Source organism: Lygodium microphyllum, chromosome 24 (genome assembly GCF_053477565.2).
Source record: "Lygodium microphyllum isolate KBCC chromosome 24, Lygodium_microphyllum_v1.1.10, whole genome shotgun sequence".
Lineage (NCBI taxonomy): Eukaryota > Viridiplantae > Streptophyta > Polypodiopsida > Schizaeales > Lygodiaceae > Lygodium > Lygodium microphyllum.
Genome location: NC_141158.1, coordinates 85,947,200 through 85,970,045, shown reverse-complemented (window position 1 = coordinate 85,970,045; position 22,846 = coordinate 85,947,200). Strand labels below are relative to the sequence as shown.

The 22,846-nt window shown below is 40.3% G+C and overlaps 1 protein-coding gene across 1 annotated transcript; it reads right to left on the bottom strand.

Annotated features, from left to right (window-relative positions):
- Positions 1-19,622: 19,622 nt before the first annotated feature.
- Positions 19,623-21,962, bottom strand: CRD1 (dicarboxylate diiron protein, putative (Crd1)). Its single transcript, XM_087665294.1, has 5 exons — positions 21,319-21,962; positions 21,162-21,226; positions 20,392-20,719; positions 20,213-20,311; positions 19,623-20,115 (listed from the first exon to the last, which is right to left on the bottom strand). The coding sequence occupies exons 1-5, from the start codon at positions 21,829-21,831 to the stop codon at positions 19,852-19,854; spliced, it is 1,269 nt and encodes a 422-aa protein (XP_087521420.1). The 5' UTR covers positions 21,832-21,962; the 3' UTR covers positions 19,623-19,851.
- Between the last annotated feature and the right edge of the window lie 884 nt (positions 21,963-22,846).

Here is a 22,846-nt window from a genome sequence, read left to right as displayed (position 1 = left end):
ATCCTGGTTTTTCCATTTTCCTTGTATCCTCCATCCATTCTGCATGACCTGTCATGTGGTTTGATGCACCTGAGTCAACATACCATACATCGTTGCTTTCTTCTGCACTTGTCACAGAATTGTTCATGTGCTGCACCATAAACAGATGCTCATTTCTGTCATCACCCTGTCTACTAGAGGATGCATAATTTCCTTGTTGCAGTTTTCCATTCATGATGTCATTCTGCTTTTTATAGCAGTCTTTAGCCATATGACCCATTTTACCACAGTAATAGCATTCAACATTGCTATTTGCATTTTGGCCTCTTTGCCATCCACCACGACCTCTTTGGCTCCCCCTGCCTCTAGAGTTACCACGTCCTCCTCCATAGGACTGATTTTCTTGAGTTTGCTGCATATTCTGATTTCTACCACGGCCTCCAAATCGGCCTCCTCTACCTCTGCCTCTACCTCTTCCAGCATTTGAGTAGAAGACAGCTTCTTTTGAAGTTCCTCCTGAAGAAGATGCACCACCATTTCTCTGTTCCTCAGAAATTAGAAGAGCAATCAACTCCTCAAAATCAGGAAATCTTTCACGAACTGAAATGGATGTCCGAAACTGTGCATAATCCTTTCCTAGACCATTCAAGGTCACAGAAACTAAATCATCATCTTCCACTGGTGACCCAATGGAAGCAAGTGCATCTGCAATCTTCTTCACCTTCATGTGGTAGTCATTGATGCTCATATTTTCTCTTGGCACATTATGCAACTCTTGCTTGAGCTGCATTTTCCTGGCTTGCGTATTTGTGCTATACATTTTTGACAAAGTATCCCATGCCTCCTTTGGCGTACTTGCATCCTGAATATGCACAATCATAGAGTCTGAAATACTGATAGACAGCCAGTACATAACTTTCCTGGCTCTCTCATGCCATGCTTTGAATGCCTGCATTTGCTGTTGATTGGGAACATCAGGAAGAACTGGTTCTTCTTCATTTCCTGCAACAAATTCCCAATATCCTTTTCCCATAAGGAAATTCGTCATTCTAAACTTCCATGCCTGGAAGTTGTTCTTGTCAAGCTTTTCAGTGACAATCTGTGAAAGAGAATCAGACGCCATTACAGAATACTGCAAAAAATTCTGTCACTGCAAAAAACACAGCTTCACCCTCACAAGGGCAAATCTGCAAAACTGGCGAAAGTGGTATTTGACCACACAGTCACTTCCTAGTGACGATTTTGCATCAACAGGCAACAGGGATGATTCTGTAACTCCCAATGTCTCTGCGCACAAGCATACGATGCAATTTCTACAGAAACTTTTCACCGACCTGTAGAACAGTGGCTGCACAGCATAAAACTGGGCCTTTTCCTGAGTGCGTGCAGAAAACTTCCGCTTCTAAAACAGGCCCCGAAATGGCCTCAAATCAAAAAAACAAGGTCCAGTTTTGCTTCACCGCAAAGGGCGTCTCAACCTGAGACAATGCACTCCTGCAATTTCCGGCTGTGCTACCTGCAAAGATCTACTCCCAAAACAGAAAATGAAAGCAACACTGCTCCTCTTACCAGACCACCGCGAGCTTGGCTTGCTTTCTTGAGCTCCTTACCACGAACAAGGCTCTGATACCATGTCAAGATTGTGGGAGAGAAGGAAGGAGTCTCGCTTGAAGCTTTCTTGCTTGCACAATGGGGGAAGACACACAAAGGTGGAGGCTGAAAACAGTTTTCCTCTTCTTAGTTGTGTAAGCCAAAAGATAGAAGAACCCTAAATATGGGTCTCAAACCAAACTCAACTAACTAAGGTGGCATACTAACTGAGCCACGAACTAGAGTAGATAAGGATAGCTGACATCTAGCTATTATTCATGGGCGGTGTACCAACCGCATCTACAACTGACAAGTCGGTGACATAAATGCACAACGGTCACCCTGGCGTATCACGAGTGGAGCTCGATATCTCAACAACTATCACTTTATTCTTTATTCTTTCAGTAACTATTGAATAAGGGAAGGTTGATCGCACATTGTGACTGTTGGAATTTTCATATACAGTGTCTCTCTCTCTTGTTCTATTACTCCATTTGTTATAGCTCTTGCATTGCTCTTGTTTTTGCTTGCGTGCTTCCATTCGAACTCTACCTTTTTCAATATGCATCAATGATCCAATTTTGTTCCTCATCTTTCCTATTATGTACTTCTATTGAGAGAATATTCATTTTTCTCTCTAGGATTATAGCCTAGCCAATGCATGTAAATACTTATAAGTTAAACCCTAAATTATAAAGATTTTAATACTCTTAGTAATCACAATTATGCCATAAAAATCAACCATGGCATCAAGAGATATTAGCCTTTTGGACCCAAACACCGAAATTGAAACAGGTATCCATATATTCATTGGCATAAACATAGACTAAATTGAAATCATCACATTGATTATTCATGAAATAGAATGGAGTGAATAGTGTATAAATACTTAGAACGATATTTTTATAAAAAGAGATTTCATTATATTAAATAGAGTTTGTTTTGACTCAATACATGGCATGAATATATGTGTAATACATAGTAATAGTTACAAGGACATAGCCAATCGCATGCAAATATGAATGGAGGACATAGCCAATCTCATGCAAATCTAAATGGACACTTTTGATCAACAAGCTAACATGTCCTATGACTCACTATATTGTATAATATAGGGTTAACATGACATAAGAGTTACATAAATGGCAACCAAATGGCATATAGATTTGAATAAGCACAAGAGATTGCTAGTTCAAAGAATTTCTAAACCTTAACCTCTAGAACACCCAGTCCTTCTAACATAAGAGAAGAACTCACCACAACAAAGTGAATTGAGAGTTAGTGCTTCACTTAAACCTTAACCTCTAGAACACCCAGTCCTTCTAGCATAAGAGAAGAACTCACCACAACAAAGTGAATTGAGAGTTAGTGCTTCACTTAAACCTTGTCTTGCACCTAGATATTAACAAAACATAGCATTTTAATAAAAACCAAAAATGACTACTCAATCGCATGAATTCCATGATGCCAGGAGGCATATTTCACGGTGGATTCCGTGAGGTTTTACGGTGGATTCCGTAAACTTTGATGACCGGGGCTCATACACAAAGTGGATTCTTTGTGCGAGAAGTTGATGGGGACGCCTGTCCTTTTCGGGCGTTTCATTAATTTAGTGTGTACATGGGTGATTCCATAGTGGGTGATTCCGCAAAATGCATATTAAATTAATAAACGTTTATGAGTTTAGAGTGCGCACTCGTAAAAAATTAAGGTTAGGATTTATTTCTAACCAGTTGATTTATTTATGTAGTTGAAGACTGCTAGATATTCACTTTTGTCGGTTTAATTGTATTATTTTACTAACGATTGTGAATGCTTCAGTTGATGTGTAGAGATAGCAGCAGTGGCGGAGGAAAGCATTGGAGGATAGCGAGTATTCGATTTATTGATTATATTTTGATGGGCGCATACCTTAGGCATGACGCCTATATTTTGTCACGCCTATTTATTGAGGCGTTGGATATTTATTATTATTTTGTATGCGCATGGGCGCACGATTATGTTATTTCTACTTGGACATTGTATTGGGCATGCCAGACTCTTTGGGCACCGCCCATTAGCTTTATTCCTATTTTGTGTTAAAGCAAACTCAAAAGCTAAAAGCTTGCTATTTTGTAATTTGGGCTATTATTTGAGCTTGAAGATGAATAATACATAAAATACATGCTTTGTGGAGCGCTCACACAAGGCATGGGGGGAGATTGCACCCAATTGGTCTGTTGCTCTTGTCGTTCATGCTTTTTACCTTGTAATTTGTGGCAAAAGTAGAGTTCTATTGTTCTTGGGGACCTTCCGGCATTCACTACGCGAGCGTACAGCATCCGATCTGCGCACCAATGGTATCAGAGCGAAGCTAAGATCAAGAGCTTCCAATCGCTACCCATCTTGTGCGAAGGCGGAGCTCCTGGAACGATCGGGCTCTACAGTCAATCTCGTCGCGAACGGTCGATACAGGCAGATTCCTGGCGATCAAGAACCCCTGTTTCCATCATCAAACTGTGAGGGATCGGTCTGCAGAGGCGGAGGACTACTCGTACATCTTCTTCATCAAGTCGTCAAGAACAGAGATAAGTCAAAAAAACTCCATATCTTCAAGCTTTTAAAAACTAAAGCTTAAGAAGCTTAGCTTAAGCTTTAAGAAGCTTTAAGCTTCTCAAAATTTTCGTGAGGTCTCAGAAGACGTCACGAAAAATTCGCCGCGTGGAAAAACGCCCCCCCCCCTCCCCAAGATTTTCGCCGTTGTCAGTAGATTAAGCTCCCAAGCTTAATCACTTAAGCAACAAGTTACTTAAGCATTAATCAGTCAGGTCACACACAACCAATCAGATTCAGCAAGTCTATCAAGTCGAAGTTCTGCAAGTTTCACAAAGCAACTAAGTTCTGCAAGTCTACAAACTCTGCAAGTCACATTAGTATGGTACTCTGCAAGTCAGACAAGTCAACTGGAGTCAAAACTGACTTCTGTTCAAAACTCATAGAAGGGTTGTTCCTGCGCAGAAACTCCGAACTGCAAAGTTGTTCATTGGAAGGTACTCTACCCATACGCAGGTTTGCTGAAGCATTTTCAGCATACGAAGAAGGATAAAACGCAGATTTTTCGAAGATTGTGAAAGCCACACCCAAAAATACATAAGCCTTGTATTCCCGAACTTGAGCTACGCTCATCCCACTAACTTGATTTTGAGAGTGAAAGGCCTTTTGAGTTTTGCAGGATGACGAAACCACATATGGATGATTTAATGGCTGAAGGTGACCTACCTGAACCTACGATGGAGCAAAAGCTGGACTTAATCATGATGCAATTGGATGAAGAACGACGAGCTAGGCAAGCATTGCAAGTTCAATTGGCAAATTTACAAAGATCGTCTACTGACAAAGAGGAATCTCAATCTGAAGATCTTATTCGACGTACCATCGACGCGACTCTCGAAGCTCAAACTATCCGCAAGGAATCAAAGATAAGTAAAAGAAATTTCAAATTCCGTACTTTCAATGGCACTCGAGAGGGAAAAACTGTTCTTGCATTCATTAGTCAGTTTGACGACTACTTTCATGAGGAAACCTATGCAGAAAAAGATAAAATCAAGTGTGTCACTAATCATTTAGTGGATAGAGCATCTCTATGGTGGACTGTAGTACGCAAGAGTATAGATTGTCCCACTACTTGGGAGAATTTCAAGAAGAAGTTTATGCAGAATTTCTTTCCTCCACAATTTCATGAGAAAGCTATAAAACAATGGGATCTTCTTCAGCAACGGGATCGTGAGCCTATTCCTCAGTACACAGAGCGTTTTTGGAATGCACTACTCCAGTTACGCATGCTTGAAGACGTACCTGAAACGACACACAAGTGCAAGTATATGTCTGGACTCCTTGGGCATTACTATGCTGAAGTTAACATGTTCAAGCCTGCTACTCTTGAAGACGCAATTTCATTAGCTCACGACACTGAAGACAAGCTACGAGGTAGAGACAGACATCCACAGCAATTCCAAGCCAATGGTAATTATGGATCTAAACAATGAAACTCAAACTTTAGAAGATTTAATCAAGGTCGTTTCTCTTCATCATCTTTCCGTAAGAATTGGGAAAAACCACCTGCTTTACCATCCAATGTTAATAAAAACCCCAAGCCTATTCCACAGCCAAATCCTAATGTACCTAGACTTCCTGCCATTGCAAACAATGTAACCAAAGCCAAGCCTATAGTATGCTATAAATGCCACCAGCTTGGACATCTATAGCCAGTTGATTTATTTATGTAGCTGAAGACTGCTAGGTATTCACTTTTGTCGGTTTAATTGTATTATTTTACTAACGATTGTGAATGCTTGAGTTGATGTGTAGAGATAGCAGCAGTGGCGGAGGAAAGCATTGGAGGATAGCGAGTATTCGATTTATTGATTATATTTTGATGGGCGCATACCTTAGGCATGACGCCTATATTTTGTCACGCCTATTTATTGAGGCGTTGGATATTTATTATTATTTTGTATGCGCATGGGCGCACGATTATGTTATTTCTACTTGGACATTGTATTGGGCATGCCAGACTCTTTGGGCACCGCCCATTAGCTTTATTCCTATTTTGTGTTAAAGCAAACTCAAAAGCTAAAAGCTTGCTATTTTGTAATTTGGGCTATTATTTGAGCTTGAAGATGAATAATACATAAAATACATGCTTTGTGGAGCGCTCACACAAGGCATGGGGGGAGATTGCACCCAATTGGTCTGTTGCTCTTGTCGTTCATGCTTTTTACCTTGTAATTTGTGGCAAAAGTAGAGTTCTATTGTTCTTGGGGACCTTCCGGCATTCACTACGCGAGCGTACAGCATCCGATCTGCGCACCAGTGGTATCAGAGCGAAGCTAAGATCAAGAGCTTCCAATCGCTACCCATCTTGTGCGAAGGCGGAGCTTCTGGAACGATCGGGATCTACAGTCAATCTCGTCGCGAACGGTCGATACAGGCAGATTCCTGGCGATCAAGAACCCCTGTTTCCATCATCAAACTGTGAGGGATCGGTCTGCAGAGGCGGAGGACTACTCGTACATCTTCTTCATCAAGTCGTCAAGAACAGAGATAAGTCAAAAAAACTCCATATCTTCAAGCTTTTAAAAACTAAAGCTTAAGAAGCTTAGCTTAAGCTTTAAGAAGCTTTAAGCTTCTCAAAATTTTCGTGAGGTCTCAGAAGACGTCACGAAAAATTCGCCGCGTGGAAAAACGCCCCCCCCCTCCCCAAGATTTTCGCCGTTGTCAGTAGATTAAGCTCCCAAGCTTAATCACTTAAGCAACAAGTTACTTAAGCATTAATCAGTCAGGTCACACACAACCAATCAGATTCAGCAAGTCTATCAAGTCGAAGTTCTGCAAGTTTCACAAAGCAACTAAGTTCTGCAAGTCTACAAACTCTGCAAGTCACATTAGTATGGTACTCTGCAAGTCAGACAAGTCAACTGGAGTCAAAACTGACTTCTGTTCAAAACTCATAGAAGGGTTGTTCCTGCGCAGAAACTCCGAACTGCAAAGTTGTTCATTGGAAGGTACTCTACCCATACGCAGGTTTGCTGAAGCATTTTCAGCATACGAAGAAGGATAAAACGCAGATTTTTCGAAGATTGTGAAAGCCACACCCAAAAATACATAAGCCTTGTATTCCCGAACTTGAGCTACGCTCATCCCACTAACTTGATTTTGAGAGTGAAAGGCCTTTTGAGTTTTGCAGGATGACGAAACCACATATGGATGATTTAATGGCTGAAGGTGACCTACCTGAACCTACGATGGAGCAAAAGCTGGACTTAATCATGATGCAATTGGATGAAGAACGACGAGCTAGGCAAGCATTGCAAGTTCAATTGGCAAATTTACAAAGATCGTCTACGGACAAAGAGGAATCTCAATCTGAAGATCTTATTCGACGTACCATCGACGCGACTCTCGAAGCTCAAACTATCCGCAAGGAATCAAAGATAAGTAAAAGAAATTTCAAATTCCGTACTTTCAATGGCACTCGAGAGGGAAAAACTGTTCTTGCATTCATTAGTCAGTTTGACGACTACTTTCATGAGGAAACCTATGCAGAAAAAGATAAAATCAAGTGTGTCACTAATCATTTAGTGGATAGAGCATCTCTATGGTGGACTGTAGTACGCAAGAGTATAGATTGTCCCACTACTTGGGAGAATTTCAAGAAGAAGTTTATGCAGAATTTCTTTCCTCCACAATTTCATGAGAAAGCTATAAAACAATGGGATCTTCTTCAGCAACGGGATCGTGAGCCTATTCCTCAGTACACAGAGCGTTTTTGGAATGCACTACTCCAATTACGCATGCTTGAAGACGTACCTGAAACGACACACAAGTGCAAGTATATGTCTGGACTCCTTGGGCATTACTATGCTGAAGTTAACATGTTCAAGCCTGCTACTCTTGAAGACGCAATTTCATTAGCTCACGACACTGAAGACAAGCTACGAGGTAGAGACAGACATCCACAGCAATTCCAAGCCAATGGTAATTATGGATCTAAACAATGAAACTCAAACTTTAGAAGATTTAATCAAGGTCGTTTCTCTTCATCATCTTTCCGTAAGAATTGGGCAAAACCACCTGCTTTACCATCCAATGTTAATAAAAACCCCAAGCCTATTCCACAGCCAAATCCTAATGTACCTAGACTTCCTGCCATTGCAAACAATGTAACCAAAGCCAAGCCTATAGTATGCTATAAATGCCACCATCTTGGACATCTATAGCCAGTTGATTTATTTATGTAGCTGAAGACTACTAGGTATTCACTTTTGTCGGTTTAATTGTATTATTTTACTAACGATTGTGAATGCTTGAGTTGATGTGTAGAGATAGCAGCAGTGGCGGAGGAAAGCATTGGAGGATAGCGAGTATTCGATTTATTGATTATATTTTGATGGGCGCATACCTTAGGCATGACGCCTATATTTTGTCACGCCTATTTATTGAGGCGTTGGATATTTATTATTATTTTGTATGCGCATGGGCGCACGATTATGTTATTTCTACTTGGACATTGTATTGGGCATGCCAGACTCTTTGGGCACCGCCCATTAGCTTTATTCCTATTTTGTGTTAAAGCAAACTCAAAAGCTAAAAGCTTGCTATTTTGTAATTTGGGCTATTATTTGAGCTTGAAGATGAATAATACATAAAATACATGCTTTGTGGAGCGCTCACACAAGGCATGGGGGGAGATTGCACCCAATTGGTCTGTTGCTCTTGTCGTTCATGCTTTTTACCTTGTAATTTGTGGCAAAAGTAGAGTTCTATTGTTCTTGGGGACCTTCCGGCATTCACTACGCGAGCGTACAGCATCCGATCTACGCACCAGTGGTATCAGAGCGAAGCTAAGATCAAGAGCTTCCAATCGCTACCCATCTTGTGCGAAGGCGGAGCTCCTGGAACGATCGGGCTCTACAGTCAATCTCGTCGCGAACGGTCGATACAGGCAGATTCCTGGCGATCAAGAACCCCTGTTTCCATCATCAAACTGTGAGGGATCGGTCTGCAGAGGCGGAGGACTACTCGTACATCTTCTTCATCAAGTCGTCAAGAACAGAGATAAGTCAAAAAAACTCCATATCTTCAAGCTTTTAAAAACTAAAGCTTAAGAAGCTTAGCTTAAGCTTTAAGAAGCTTTAAGCTTCTCAAAATTTTCGTGAGGTCTCAGAAGACGTCACGAAAAATTCGCCGCGTGGAAAAACGCCCCCCCCCTCCCCAAGATTTTCGCCGTTGTCAGTAGATTAAGCTCCCAAGCTTAATCACTTAAGCAACAAGTTACTTAAGCATTAATCAGTCAGGTCACACACAACCAATCAGATTCAGCAAGTCTATCAAGTCGAAGTTCTGCAAGTTTCACAAAGCAACTAAGTTCTGCAAGTCTACAAACTCTGCAAGTCACATTAGTATGGTACTCTGCAAGTCAGACAAGTCAACTGGAGTCAAAACTGACTTCTGTTCAAAACTCATAGAAGGGTTGTTCCTGCGCAGAAACTCCGAACTGCAAAGTTGTTCATTGGAAGGTACTCTACCCATACGCAGGTTTGCTGAAGCATTTTCAGCATACGAAGAAGGATAAAACGCAGATTTTTCGAAGATTGTGAAAGCCACACCCAAAAATACATAAGCCTTGTATTCCCGAACTTGAGCTACGCTCATCCCACTAACTTGATTTTGAGAGTGAAAGGCCTTTTGAGTTTTGCAGGATGACGAAACCACATATGGATGATTTAATGGCTGAAGGTGACCTACCTGAACCTACGATGGAGCAAAAGCTGGACTTAATCATGATGCAATTGGATGAAGAACGACGAGCTAGGCAAGCATTGCAAGTTCAATTGGCAAATTTACAAAGATCGTCTACGGACAAAGAGGAATCTCAATCTGAAGATCTTATTCGACGTACCATCGACGCGACTCTCGAAGCTCAAACTATCCGCAAGGAATCAAAGATAAGTAAAAGAAATTTCAAATTCCGTACTTTCAATGGCACTCGAGAGGGAAAAACTGTTCTTGCATTCATTAGTCAGTTTGACGACTACTTTCATGAGGAAACCTATGCAGAAAAAGATAAAATCAAGTGTGTCACTAATCATTTAGTGGATAGAGCATCTCTATGGTGGACTGTAGTACGCAAGAGTATAGATTGTCCCACTACTTGGGAGAATTTCAAGAAGAAGTTTATGCAGAATTTCTTTCCTCCACAATTTCATGAGAAAGCTATAAAACAATGGGATCTTCTTCAGCAACGGGATCGTGAGCCTATTCCTCAGTACACAGAGCGTTTTTGGAATGCACTACTCCAGTTACGCATGCTTGAAGACGTACCTGAAACGACACACAAGTGCAAGTATATGTCTGGACTCCTTGGGCATTACTATGCTGAAGTTAACATGTTCAAGCCTGCTACTCTTGAAGACGCAATTTCATTAGCTCACGACACTGAAGACAAGCTACGAGGTAGAGACAGACATCCACAGCAATTCCAAGCCAATGGTAATTATGGATCTAAACAATGAAACTCAAACTTTAGAAGATTTAATCAAGGTCGTTTCTCTTCATCATCTTTCCGTAAGAATTGGGAAAAACCACCTGCTTTACCATCCAATGTTAATAAAAACCCCAAGCCTATTCCACAGCCAAATCCTAATGTACCTAGACTTCCTGCCATTGCAAACAATGTAACCAAAGCCAAGCCTATAGTATGCTATAAATGCCACCAGCTTGGACATCTATAGCCAGTTGATTTATTTATGTAGCTGAAGACTACTAGGTATTCACTTTTGTCGGTTTAATTGTATTATTTTACTAATGATTGTGAATGCTTGAGTTGATGTGTAGAGATAGCAGCAGTGGCGGAGGAAAGCATTGGAGGATAGCGAGTATTCGATTTATTGATTATATTTTGATGGGCGCATACCTTAGGCATGACGCCTATATTTTGTCACGCCTATTTATTGAGGCGTTGGATATTTATTATTATTTTGTATGCGCATGGGCGCACGATTATGTTATTTCTACTTGGACATTGTATTGGGCATGCCAGACTCTTTGGGCACCGCCCATTAGCTTTATTCCTATTTTGTGTTAAAGCAAACTCAAAAGCTAAAAGCTTGCTATTTTGTAATTTGGGCTATTATTTGAGCTTGAAGATGAATAATACATAAAATACATGCTTTGTGGAGCGCTCACACAAGGCATGGGGGGAGATTGCACCCAATTGGTCTGTTGCTCTTGTCGTTCATGCTTTTTACCTTGTAATTTGTGGCAAAAGTAGAGTTCTATTGTTCTTGGGGACCTTCCGGCATTCACTACGCGAGCGTACAGCATCCGATCTACGCACCAGTGGTATCAGAGCGAAGCTAAGATCAAGAGCTTCCAATCGCTACCCATCTTGTGCGAAGGCGGAGCTCCTGGAACGATCGGGATCTACAGTCAATCTCGTCGCGAACGGTCGATACAGGCAGATTCCTGGCTATCAAGAACCCCTGTTTCCATCATCAAACTGTGAGGGATCGGTCTGCAGAGGCGGAGGACTACTCGTACATCTTCTTCATCAAGTCGTCAAGAACAGAGATAAGTCAAAAAAACTCCATATCTTCAAGCTTTTAAAAACTAAAGCTTAAGAAGCTTAGCTTAAGCTTTAAGAAGCTTTAAGCTTCTCAAAATTTTCGTGAGGTCTCAGAAGACGTCACGAAAAATTCGCCGCGTGGAAAAACGCCCCCCCCCTCCCCAAGATTTTCGCCGTTGTCAGTAGATTAAGCTCCCAAGCTTAATCACTTAAGCAACAAGTTACTTAAGCATTAATCAGTCAGGTCACACACAACCAATCAGATTCAGCAAGTCTATCAAGTCGAAGTTCTGCAAGTTTCACAAAGCAACTAAGTTCTGCAAGTCTACAAACTCTGCAAGTCACATTAGTATGGTACTCTGCAAGTCAGACAAGTCAACTGGAGTCAAAACTGACTTCTGTTCAAAACTCATAGAAGGGTTGTTCCTGCGCAGAAACTCCGAACTGCAAAGTTGTTCATTGGAAGGTACTCTACCCATACGCAGGTTTGCTGAAGCATTTTCAGCATACGAAGAAGGATAAAACGCAGATTTTTCGAAGATTGTGAAAGCCACACCCAAAAATACATAAGCCTTGTATTCCCGAACTTGAGCTACGCTCATCCCACTAACTTGATTTTGAGAGTGAAAGGCCTTTTGAGTTTTGCAGGATGACGAAACCACATATGGATGATTTAATGGCTGAAGGTGACCTACCTGAACCTACGATGGAGCAAAAGCTGGACTTAATCATGATGCAATTGGATGAACGACGAGCTAGGCAAGCATTGCAAGTTCAATTGGCAAATTTACAAAGATCGTCTACCGACAAAGAGGAATCTCAATCTGAAGATCTTATTCGACGTACCATCGACGCGACTCTCGAAGCTCAAACTATCCGTAAGGAATCAAAGATAAGTAAAAGAAATTTCAAATTCCGTACTTTCAATGGCACTCGAGAGGGAAAAACTGTTCTTGTATTCATTAGTCAGTTTGACGACTACTTTCATGAGGAAACCTATGCAGAAAAAGATAAAATCAAGTGTGTCACTAATCATTTAGTGGATAGAGCATCTCTATGGTGGACTGTAGTACGCAAGAGTATAGATTGTCCCACTACTTGGGAGAATTTCAAGAAGAAGTTTATGCAGAATTTCTTTCCTCCACAATTTCATGAGAAAGCTATAAAACAATGGGATCTTCTTCAGCAACGGGATCGTGAGCCTATTCCTCAGTACACAGAGCGTTTTTGGAATGCACTACTCCAATTACGCATGCTTGAAGACGTACCTGAAACGACACACAAGTGCAAGTATATGTCTGGACTCCTTGGGCATTACTATGCTGAAGTTAACATGTTCAAGCCTGCTACTCTTGAAGACGCAATTTCATTAGCTCACGACACTGAAGACAAGCTACGAGGTAGAGACAGACATCCACAGCAATTCCAAGCCAATGGTAATTATGGATCTAAACAATGAAACTCAAACTTTAGAAGATTTAATCAAGGTCGTTTCTCTTCATCATCTTTCCGTAAGAATTGGGCAAAACCACCTGCTTTACCATCCAATGTTAATAAAAACCCCAAGCCTATTCCACAGCCAAATCCTAATGTACCTAGACTTCCTGCCATTGCAAACAATGTAACCAAAGCCAAGCCTATAGTATGCTATAAATGCCACCCTCTTGGACATCTATAGCCAGTTGATTTATTTATGTAGCTGAAGACTGCTAGGTATTCACTTTTGTCGGTTTAATTGTATTATTTTACTAACGATTGTGAATGCTTCAGTTGATGTGTAGAGATAGTAGCAGTGGCGGAGGAAAGCATTGGAGGATAGCGAGTATTCGATTTATTGATTATATTTTGATGGGTGCATACCTTAGGCATGACGCCTATATTTTGTCACACCTATTTATTGAGGCGTTGGATATTTATTATTATTTTGTATGCGTATGGGCGCACGATTATGTTATTTCTACTTGGACATTGTATTGGGCATGCCAAACTCTTTGGGCACCGCCCATTAGCTTTATTCCTATTTTGTGTTAAAGCAAACTCAAAAGCTAAAAGCTTGCTATTTTGTAATTTGGGCTATTATTTGAGCTTGAAGTTGAATAATACATAAAATACATGCTTTGTGGAGCGCTCACACAAGGCATGGGGGGAGGTTGCACCCAATTGGTCTCTTGCTCTTGTCATTCATGCTTTTTACCTTGTAATTTGTGCAAAAAATAGAGTTCTATTGTTCTTGGGGACCTTCCGGCATTCACTACGCGAGCGTACAGCTTCCGATCTGCGCACGATTACAACAATAGAAAAATAGGGCAAATTTATCCATAAGCTAATTTGTAGAAGACAAGATGGAATTGTTGCTCCACCTTGTGTTGATTTACTGCAAGAACACTAGATTGTAAAGTTATGATAATCAAAAACTATTGAAAATGATAGATATATGGAAACATCAATCGCTCTTATAAAATATAACTAATCAGTCACATTAATTTTGGCAACACATAAGAGGGTAAATTTACCTATTAGCTAATTTGCAAAACAAAAAGTAGGATCTCTACTCTAACTTGCATTGATTGCTCCAACAATAATCGATTTTAAAGTTAGAACTGACATCAAAACCCTACTACAAAAATAGCAAAAAAGAGAAAAAAAAAACACACACACACACACACACACATAGAAATGAGTATCTATGCAACCTTGCCCAAATTGATCTCTATGAAGTTAATAGAGTGAGAATTGACATGAAGCTCTACTAAAAAGTAAGACTAATTGAAAAAACACACGCATATACATAGGTATGCACATACAAATAGAGACATATATGTATGCAATCTTACCCAAAGTAATATTTGCAAGAAGACAGCAACACAAGCTAGAACTAACATCAAGATTTGTTTTAAAAATAATTGAAAAGAGATACCACAATAAAGGACACGCACACACGCACACACACACACACACACACAGAGGATCAACTATGCCTCTTGCCCAAAATAGTATTTGCAAGAAGACAACATCAAGAGTTTCAACACTGCCCAAAATCTAGAGTTTTATGAAGAAGAAATTGCAAAGGTAAGTGGAGAGATCAAAATCCTAATTATCTCTCCATAGAGCTTTAATGACAATTCACTAGAATGGACTAGAGAGGGAAAGGAGTCTATTGCTCAATTTTTGGGTCAATTTGATTTAGTGGGAGAGGAAAAAAATAAAATTTAAAAACACCCAAAAAGGAGGGGAAGTTCAAGGATAGAGATCCTCAAAATTTGTGCACTATTCATTCTCCCTTTTAAAAATTCCTCCCAACCTTCTCTTCACATTAAAAACCCCAATATTTGGAGAGAAAAATATTTATCCTCTATGGATGTCAATATCCTACCTTCCTATTGGGGACAATCCAAAAGGCCCACCTCTTTAACTGTATTATTTTTCAGTGTCCATTTTTTAGTTCTTTCATCAAGCTCTGTTTAAAAAATAATTGAAAAGAGATACCACACACACACACACACATACACACAAGATCAACGATGCCTCTTGCCCAAAATAGTCTTTGCAAGAAGACAACATCAAGAGTTTCAACACTGCCCAAAATCTAGAGTTGTATGAAGAAGAAATTGCAAAGGTAAGTGGAGAGGTCAAAATCCTAATTATCTCTCCATAGAGCTTTAATGACAATTCACTAGAATGGAGTAGAGAGGGAAAGGAGTCTTGCTCATTTTTTGGGTCAAATTGATTTCGTGGGAGAGGGACAAAAATAAAATTCAAAAACACCCAAAAAGGAGGGGAAGTTCAAGGATAGAGATCCTCAAAATTTGTGCACTACTCATTCTCCCTTTTAAAAATTATTCACCTCTTCCCAATATTTAGAGAGAAAAGTATTTATCCTCTATGGATGTCAATATCTTACCTTCTTATTGGGGACAATCCAAAAGGCCCACCTCTTAAACTATATTAGTTTTTAGGGTCCATTTTTAAGTTCTTTTTTTCTAACGGATATTGTCCTATATGGTCAAATAAATGTACTTTTTCCGTATTTTATGGTAGACTAAATAGCGAGCCATTTCAACTAGGACATACAAGCAATATCATGAGATTGTGGTATAATTGGATGGTATGGAATAGGCAAACAAATGATCTAGTATATTAGTAGCATCATTACATGTATGCCGCTAGTGTGTTATTGCATTCAAACAGAAGCACACCACTCGTGTTATACTAATCTTGGTAGGGCACATAGGTAGGCTTGACTAACTTGAATCATGCAAGGTTGTTTTTGTTATAAAGGACAACACTTCTCTTAAGGGCAAATAAATGTGACGTATTCCTAATACAATAGTCAAGATGACACGTAACATAGTTATGTGGTGGGCTCTAATATAAGCTAATCTCATGGACGAGACTAAGGGTGTCTGACCAAATAGTCAATTCCACTATTGGGTCGCCAGACAACTCCTAAAATAGATGCGGGGCCATTTCACTTGCAGTGTAGGATTCCTTGTTACCATTGCCCATTAGGGCATATGCATTTATAATGGTATAGTGGCATGGTGAATTGTCATTCGAAAGTTAGCATTAGTTTTACTAAGGTAAGATCTCATTTAGTTTAGTTTAAGAGCACTTGTTTACCTCATTTTCTCTTTTTTTTTCAAAGTAAAATCTTGAAAGAGAAAAAATTGGCCCTTGCTTTTTCAAATTAAAGTAGTGTTGGGAGCTTTTTGGAAAGGGAAGGGCAATGCTTTATGACGTGCTAGTGTGCACTTGTTTCATGTACTTTAGGTTTTGGCTTATGGCACATGATGGCATAAAGGAAGATCAAGGATTTTCTAAATGGTCTAAGGCTAACAAAGTAAATAAAGCATTTGCACATAATGATTTATGAAGTTTTTCATGTGTAAACTCCATTGCCCCATAATGTATTCCTCATTATTCCACATGGCATGAGTCCTCACTTGACTATATGTGATGTGAACTCCATGTGTTAACTCACTTCTAGAGTAGTAATGTAAAACGTATGGCACTCATAATCCTCCATTCAACACGAGTCAAGATGAAATTCAAAGCTCATTAATAGCCACTAGTTGTATCACGTGCTATATAATAGAAATTGTTGCTCTCTCATATATTTGTAGTTGTTATTTTCCCAATGCATTAATCTATATCCTAATTTAATGCATTGGAGGACTTATCAAAACTAAAAGCAAATGCCAAATTTTTCCACACAAGTGCTCTATAACATTTGTGGGCTAACCCAACCTTGATTAACATGCAAGCCATATTGGAACAATGGATTGACACCACCACAACCTAGTATGCACACATTCTTACTCTCACCTTCTCTCTCTTATGTATGGTGTGTAGTTGCACCTATGATTGATGTGAGTATAGTTTTTGGCCAATATTCAACTTAATTGCATTACAAGTGCAATCTCTCTCTCTCTCTCTCTCTCTCTCTCTCTCTCTCTCTCTCTCTCTCTCTCTCTCCTTGTCTTATGCATTATACTTTTTAATTTATGCATATATTATTAACCTTATTATAGAAGTATAATCAAATTTGGTATGTATTGGTGTCATATACATGGAATGGGAAAACTTAGTCTTCGGCTTCTGAAATCTTCCAGAATGCAAACTAATGTAAAAAGTCTACATTGAGCAAATATCCAATTGAGTACAAGTTATTTGGAAAACTTTGTTTAGTGCACCTAACATTGACATCCTAAATTCACTTTCATGCGTCAAAGAGTGGAAGCAAGTCTACCTGTTTTCATTTTCGTGATAGAGTGGGAACATTTTGTATGTATTCGTTTCAATATTTAGTCTCTTTTGAAAATGTATTGCCAATTCAACAATGCTAGAGGGGAAGCATGTTGAAGGGATTGAATGAACTCACACCACAAACTCAACCCACATATGATCAACTTCATTCTATCTAATGCCAACCCATGCATAATCAATTTCATACTATCTTTAAAAAATGTTATCACTAGGCATCTAGCCATGCAATATTTTGCATATGGTATACTAATGCCATGACTAGCCTCAAGTATATATGATGATCATGTCTATCATATAGGTGAGTGGGAATAGTGGGGAGTGTGATACATTTTGCTCATTTTAAGATTATCTAGTATTCTCATTATGACTTATCATAATTGATAATGTATGAAATGACAATAGAAGAAAGATGTAGAGAAGAAAATAGGAAGAGAAACTCTATTATGTTGCTACAACCAATTAAACACCTTAAACTAAGGAATTCATTAATCTCAAATTTACATGTGCTCAAGTGGACTTAAGGCTTGCCATTTTAGATCATGTAGGAACACCTTCTCAAAGACATCATACACTCTCTTTCATGTAACACATTTTCACATGCAACACACTTCACTTTTTTTAATTAGATACTTCTAATCATTGTACCTATACCACTGTGTAACTCCGTTTTTCATTTGCATATTGATACTCATCTATAGATAATGGTGCTAGAGCAAGTGCATCAATCCCCCATGAAGGCACTTCTTATCATTGTACCTATACCATCATGCATTTCCATCATTTTTCATTTGCATATTGTGGGGGATATTATAGCATTCTCATTGTTCTCATAATTATTGACAATTACTCGGGCATACAACCTCATAGATTGTGCTACTGAACAATATATCCATCACTTTCTCAAGACATCCTTGGTTCAATGCCTTGACTTCTCCTAAGTGAGGTCTTTTGGAGTAAAAACTCTCCATTCAAGGGTCCTTCCTTTTACATGAGGTGGTGTTAACCAAAAATCAAGGCATGTGTTAGTCTCAAAATTTTCATGCGTTTATGCCTAATTTAGACTTTTCTTAAAATAACATCGAACTGTAGTAATTTGGAATTACGGAAAATCAAAGTCATTTTTTAACGGTAGAACCAATGTCCACCCAACCAACCCTTTCCTGTGATTTATGTGAAAGTATGTTGTGAGCATCCATACTCGTCTTGATACGTTTAACAAATCTCTCGAGGTCCTCAACCAACCTACTGCCGTCTGTATCACATTGACGGCATCTTCGCCATACCTGCCTGCCTGCTGCCTGCTGCCTGCTGCCTGCTGCCAAGCAACCCTTCCTGGAGCATTCCGACTGGCCGCCTACACTTGAAGGATAGTTAGTCGCCCTTTGCTGTCCTACTAACATCTCAATCACCAACATCATCTGCTCCGCGTTCTAAATGGAGGACAGCGATCTAACACCTTCACCAACATCCTCCAAAGGACAAGCTTCCCTTTGCACCACCGCTGCCCACATCATCCCTGATGGACTGCTGCTGCTGTGAATTACGATCCGTCAATATTACAACAAATTCCGACACAACAATTACAACTCACCTCTGCCCACATCGTCCAGACCCGGAGGTATGAGGCCCCTCATTGTCCTGTTCACATTTCCATGTACTCACACATTCTCATTGAGTATGCTGCAGAACATGTTCATTGTATTTTTGCATAACCATTCCTTTAAAGGTGCTACATTTATCGAGTAATGCAGTTTACGAATTGTAGAGGAACTTCACTTTAAATGTGTTGGGTTGACGAGATCTTGCTCATGTTCATAGCTCTTCCTCCTCAAGACTGTCTTCTCTCGCTTAATACAATTACGCTCTAGAGGCTCAACTTGTAAGGAACATTGTATTTGCAGCATAACCTTCCTAGACAGTAAATGCAGATATTCGACAAACTAAAACAAGGACACAACTGTTGGAAATCTGTTTAACTTTTAGAGACCCTCGTAAGGTACTTCTCTCAGACATATTAATGATCCAGTCAGTGTGTTTAGAAATGCTTACTCCGACAATAAGACACCAAGAACATATGCACCAAAGAAATGAAGATAGCACCACAACACCATAATGCCTCGAGACTCGATAAGTTTGCAGCTATACAGTAAAGCAGAAGTATGTGCACCTCGGATCATGGATGAGAGTACTAAGATACTACGAGAGTATTAGTCCGTCAAATAAACTGCAGCTGGCTAATACAGAGAAGTTATGGATACACATCCAAGAGCAGAATGTTAGTGGTTTAAGAACACGAAGAGCAGCACAAAAAATTTTAGAGGACCAGTGGCAGGTACAACGACTCAGCTACCCCTGCTAGCTCAGTAACACTTGGACAGCTTTGTCATGTTTAAAGTGAACAAAATTGTACATCAGTATACGAGCTGAGGATCAAACTCTGCAATATCCACAGAACCACAATCTACAGGCTCCATCATGTAGGCAGCTAGAAGTTCCGAGGCAAGGGCAGCAATAACAGGAACCTTCTGCAAATTTTTTACAAATGCTGGAGCATCACTGTTACCGATCTCACTCAGCTTTGAGTTTAATTCAACCATTCGGTCAAGCTTGGCTTTGAACTCTGGATTTTCCACGTCAAGCACAGCAGGGAATATTCTGGCAGTTGTCCTGTTCGTCTGCCAAACATAGCCAATGCAGTTGCATAAGAAAGACTAGCAATCCATATCATAATGAAGACTATCATAGTTCAATGAAAGACATGCATATCTGTACCTCAATAATCACATGCATATCAAACTCCTTCGTGTTAAGACCAATGCCTTCGTAAAATGCTGTCCTTTGACAATCATTCAGGTACATAGTGACATATACCTGTGGGAATATACAATGAAATCAATGCTTCTTGTAGAACAAAGTATCATAACACAACCACCGTTTATTCTTGTACTTACAGAGAGACAGAAGAACCTCGACCACAATTTTGCTTGCCAGTCATTTAAGAACTGTGGCTGTGCCTTCAACAAAGCTGAAAAGAAGTCTCCATGCCTGTTCTCATCCTGGCACCAGTTCTCGAAATACTTGAAGATAGGGTACAGCTGGTACTCTGGATGCTCTTTAAGATGCCTGTATATGGTGATGTACCTCCAGTAGCCAATCTTTTCAGATAGGTAGGTAGCATAAAAGATGAACTGAGGCTTGAAGAAGGTGTAAGTCCTGGCTTTGGTGAGGAAGCCCAGATCAAGAGCAAGGTTGAAGTCAGACAGTCCTTTGTTGAGAAACCTGGAAAAAGCCAATGCGTGCGACAGAACAGGGTGAGCACAATGTCCCACACATATGCCCTTGGAAAGTACGCGAGATAGTTAAATCAGCTGATATGATTGATCCAGTATTTGTATACAACAAATATACTGGACAGTGAAGGATTTGCGCAAAATCACGTAGAATCATCTCTTCATGAAGAGAGGAATGCAATTCACTTTGTATCACATGAAAACTGGAAAGACAAACAACAATGCAAGAACCTCAGTAGTAGATGTTGGCGAGATCTAGGCTTAAAGACTATTGTGCTCATAACAAAGAAATGTGTGTTTCACAAAAAAGAAAACAATTCCAATCAAATGTATGGAGAAAGGGAATGAAGGGGGGGAGGGACTGCACAGCACGTACAATCCACCGACATATGCAGTAAATGGAGGGGGGAAATGGGGAGAACAGTACACACCCGGCATGTCGAGCCTCGTCTCGAGACATTAAAGTGAAGATCTCGGCAACAGTGGCATTGGTTTTCTGTTGCAACAGCAAACCACAATTTCGTCACTAACGAATGGTCCTGGCAAGCAGCCCAAATAAAACGTGTAACGAAATGTAGCAAGGCAAACCTTAAGCCTTCGACCAAGCTCCTTGTACAAGAGGAATCCGGAGAATTCAGCCGTGCAGGAACGCTCAAGGAACTCCACAAAGATTTGCCTGAGAGGACCCTGGATTTGATCAGCGGCCTTCTTAAACTCGGCGTTTCGGACGAAATGCGTCTGGTTGTAGTCCGTCTTAAACTCCTGCAGCAGAGCATCGAACTCCTCCTGCCTCAAGTTCTTATTGATGGTCGTGTTGAACATGCGCTCCATATCCTCGAAATCGGTAGTGTAGAAGCGAGGGGTGAGCAGAGTGTCCTTCATCAGCTGCTTGGCGCCGCCTCGCGGCTTCTCTTTGGCCGGGGCGGAGGAGGCGTCCATGGAGATGCGGTGAACGGAGAGGGAGGAAGAGAAGGCCAAGGGTTTGGAGGTAAGGGAGAGGGAGCCGAGGCGGGGGGAAGGGGAGGCGGCGGTGGACGAAGCTTCGACGTGAAGGGACACCGAGGCGGAGGAGGAGAGGGCAGCCATAGCCATGGTCGCCATAGCCGGAAGAATGAACCTGCGCAAGCGTCTGAAAGACGATTGAATATGCGGAGAGAAAGAAACTTGGAGATTGGTTGACAGTCTACAGTGCCACCAAGGGAGGACAAATAGGAAAGAGGTGAGAAAGAAACTTTGAGATTGCCTGATAGCCTACAAAGCCACCAAGGGAGAGATAAGTGTCCTACGTGGACCCCCGTAGCCCCCTCTCATTGGCTTCCTTCAGATATCAGCCCCACATTTTATCTCACAACTCACAACACATTTTTGATTGTGGCCACCACCCCACCACAAAATCAGAGGAGAATTCTGGTGGCCATGGCTCACTCAACCATTGCATGCGTCCGCATGCGTGTTTGCATGACCACCAAAACTTTAATGCAAAGGTTATGTATGTGAATGTTGTGAAATAAAAATGTGCATCTTGCAACATACATGTCCAATAAGGTGGTGATAATCCTCAAAAAGCAAAATACACTCTAAGTTTGGTGATAATCTTGCACAAAAGATATAATTTTTTGTAATGCATGACTATTTATTACATTAAGATGAATATCTACATTGCCCAAACTAGGAAATTACCTACCTCTTATTAAGAAGTTTAAAACTATGATTTCAATGGCTTACAAATAGTTCAAAAGGCCCTATCTTCTTTAGCTATCTTCTTGAAAAGCACATGAGCTTCAGCAACAATACTAGGGCTATAATTAGCTAAGACTCCCTTAGCATTGCACACACACCTAGAAACTATATCATTTTGAAATGACTAGATACTTGCATGATTAAATCTCTCATTTTATTTAAACATTTGTTTAGATCCATGTCTCCTAAAATCATACGTTTCCAATTTACCATGTGATACATATTAATCCTTTCAACACCCTTCTTGACATTTTTCCATAAAACTTACCCCTCGTTGCAATCCCAAAATGGGCGTTTAATATCTCCTCACCCAACTTCCAATGAATACATAGTGGGGATACTTTTCAAAACTTCCATATCTTATCTCTTTGTGGCT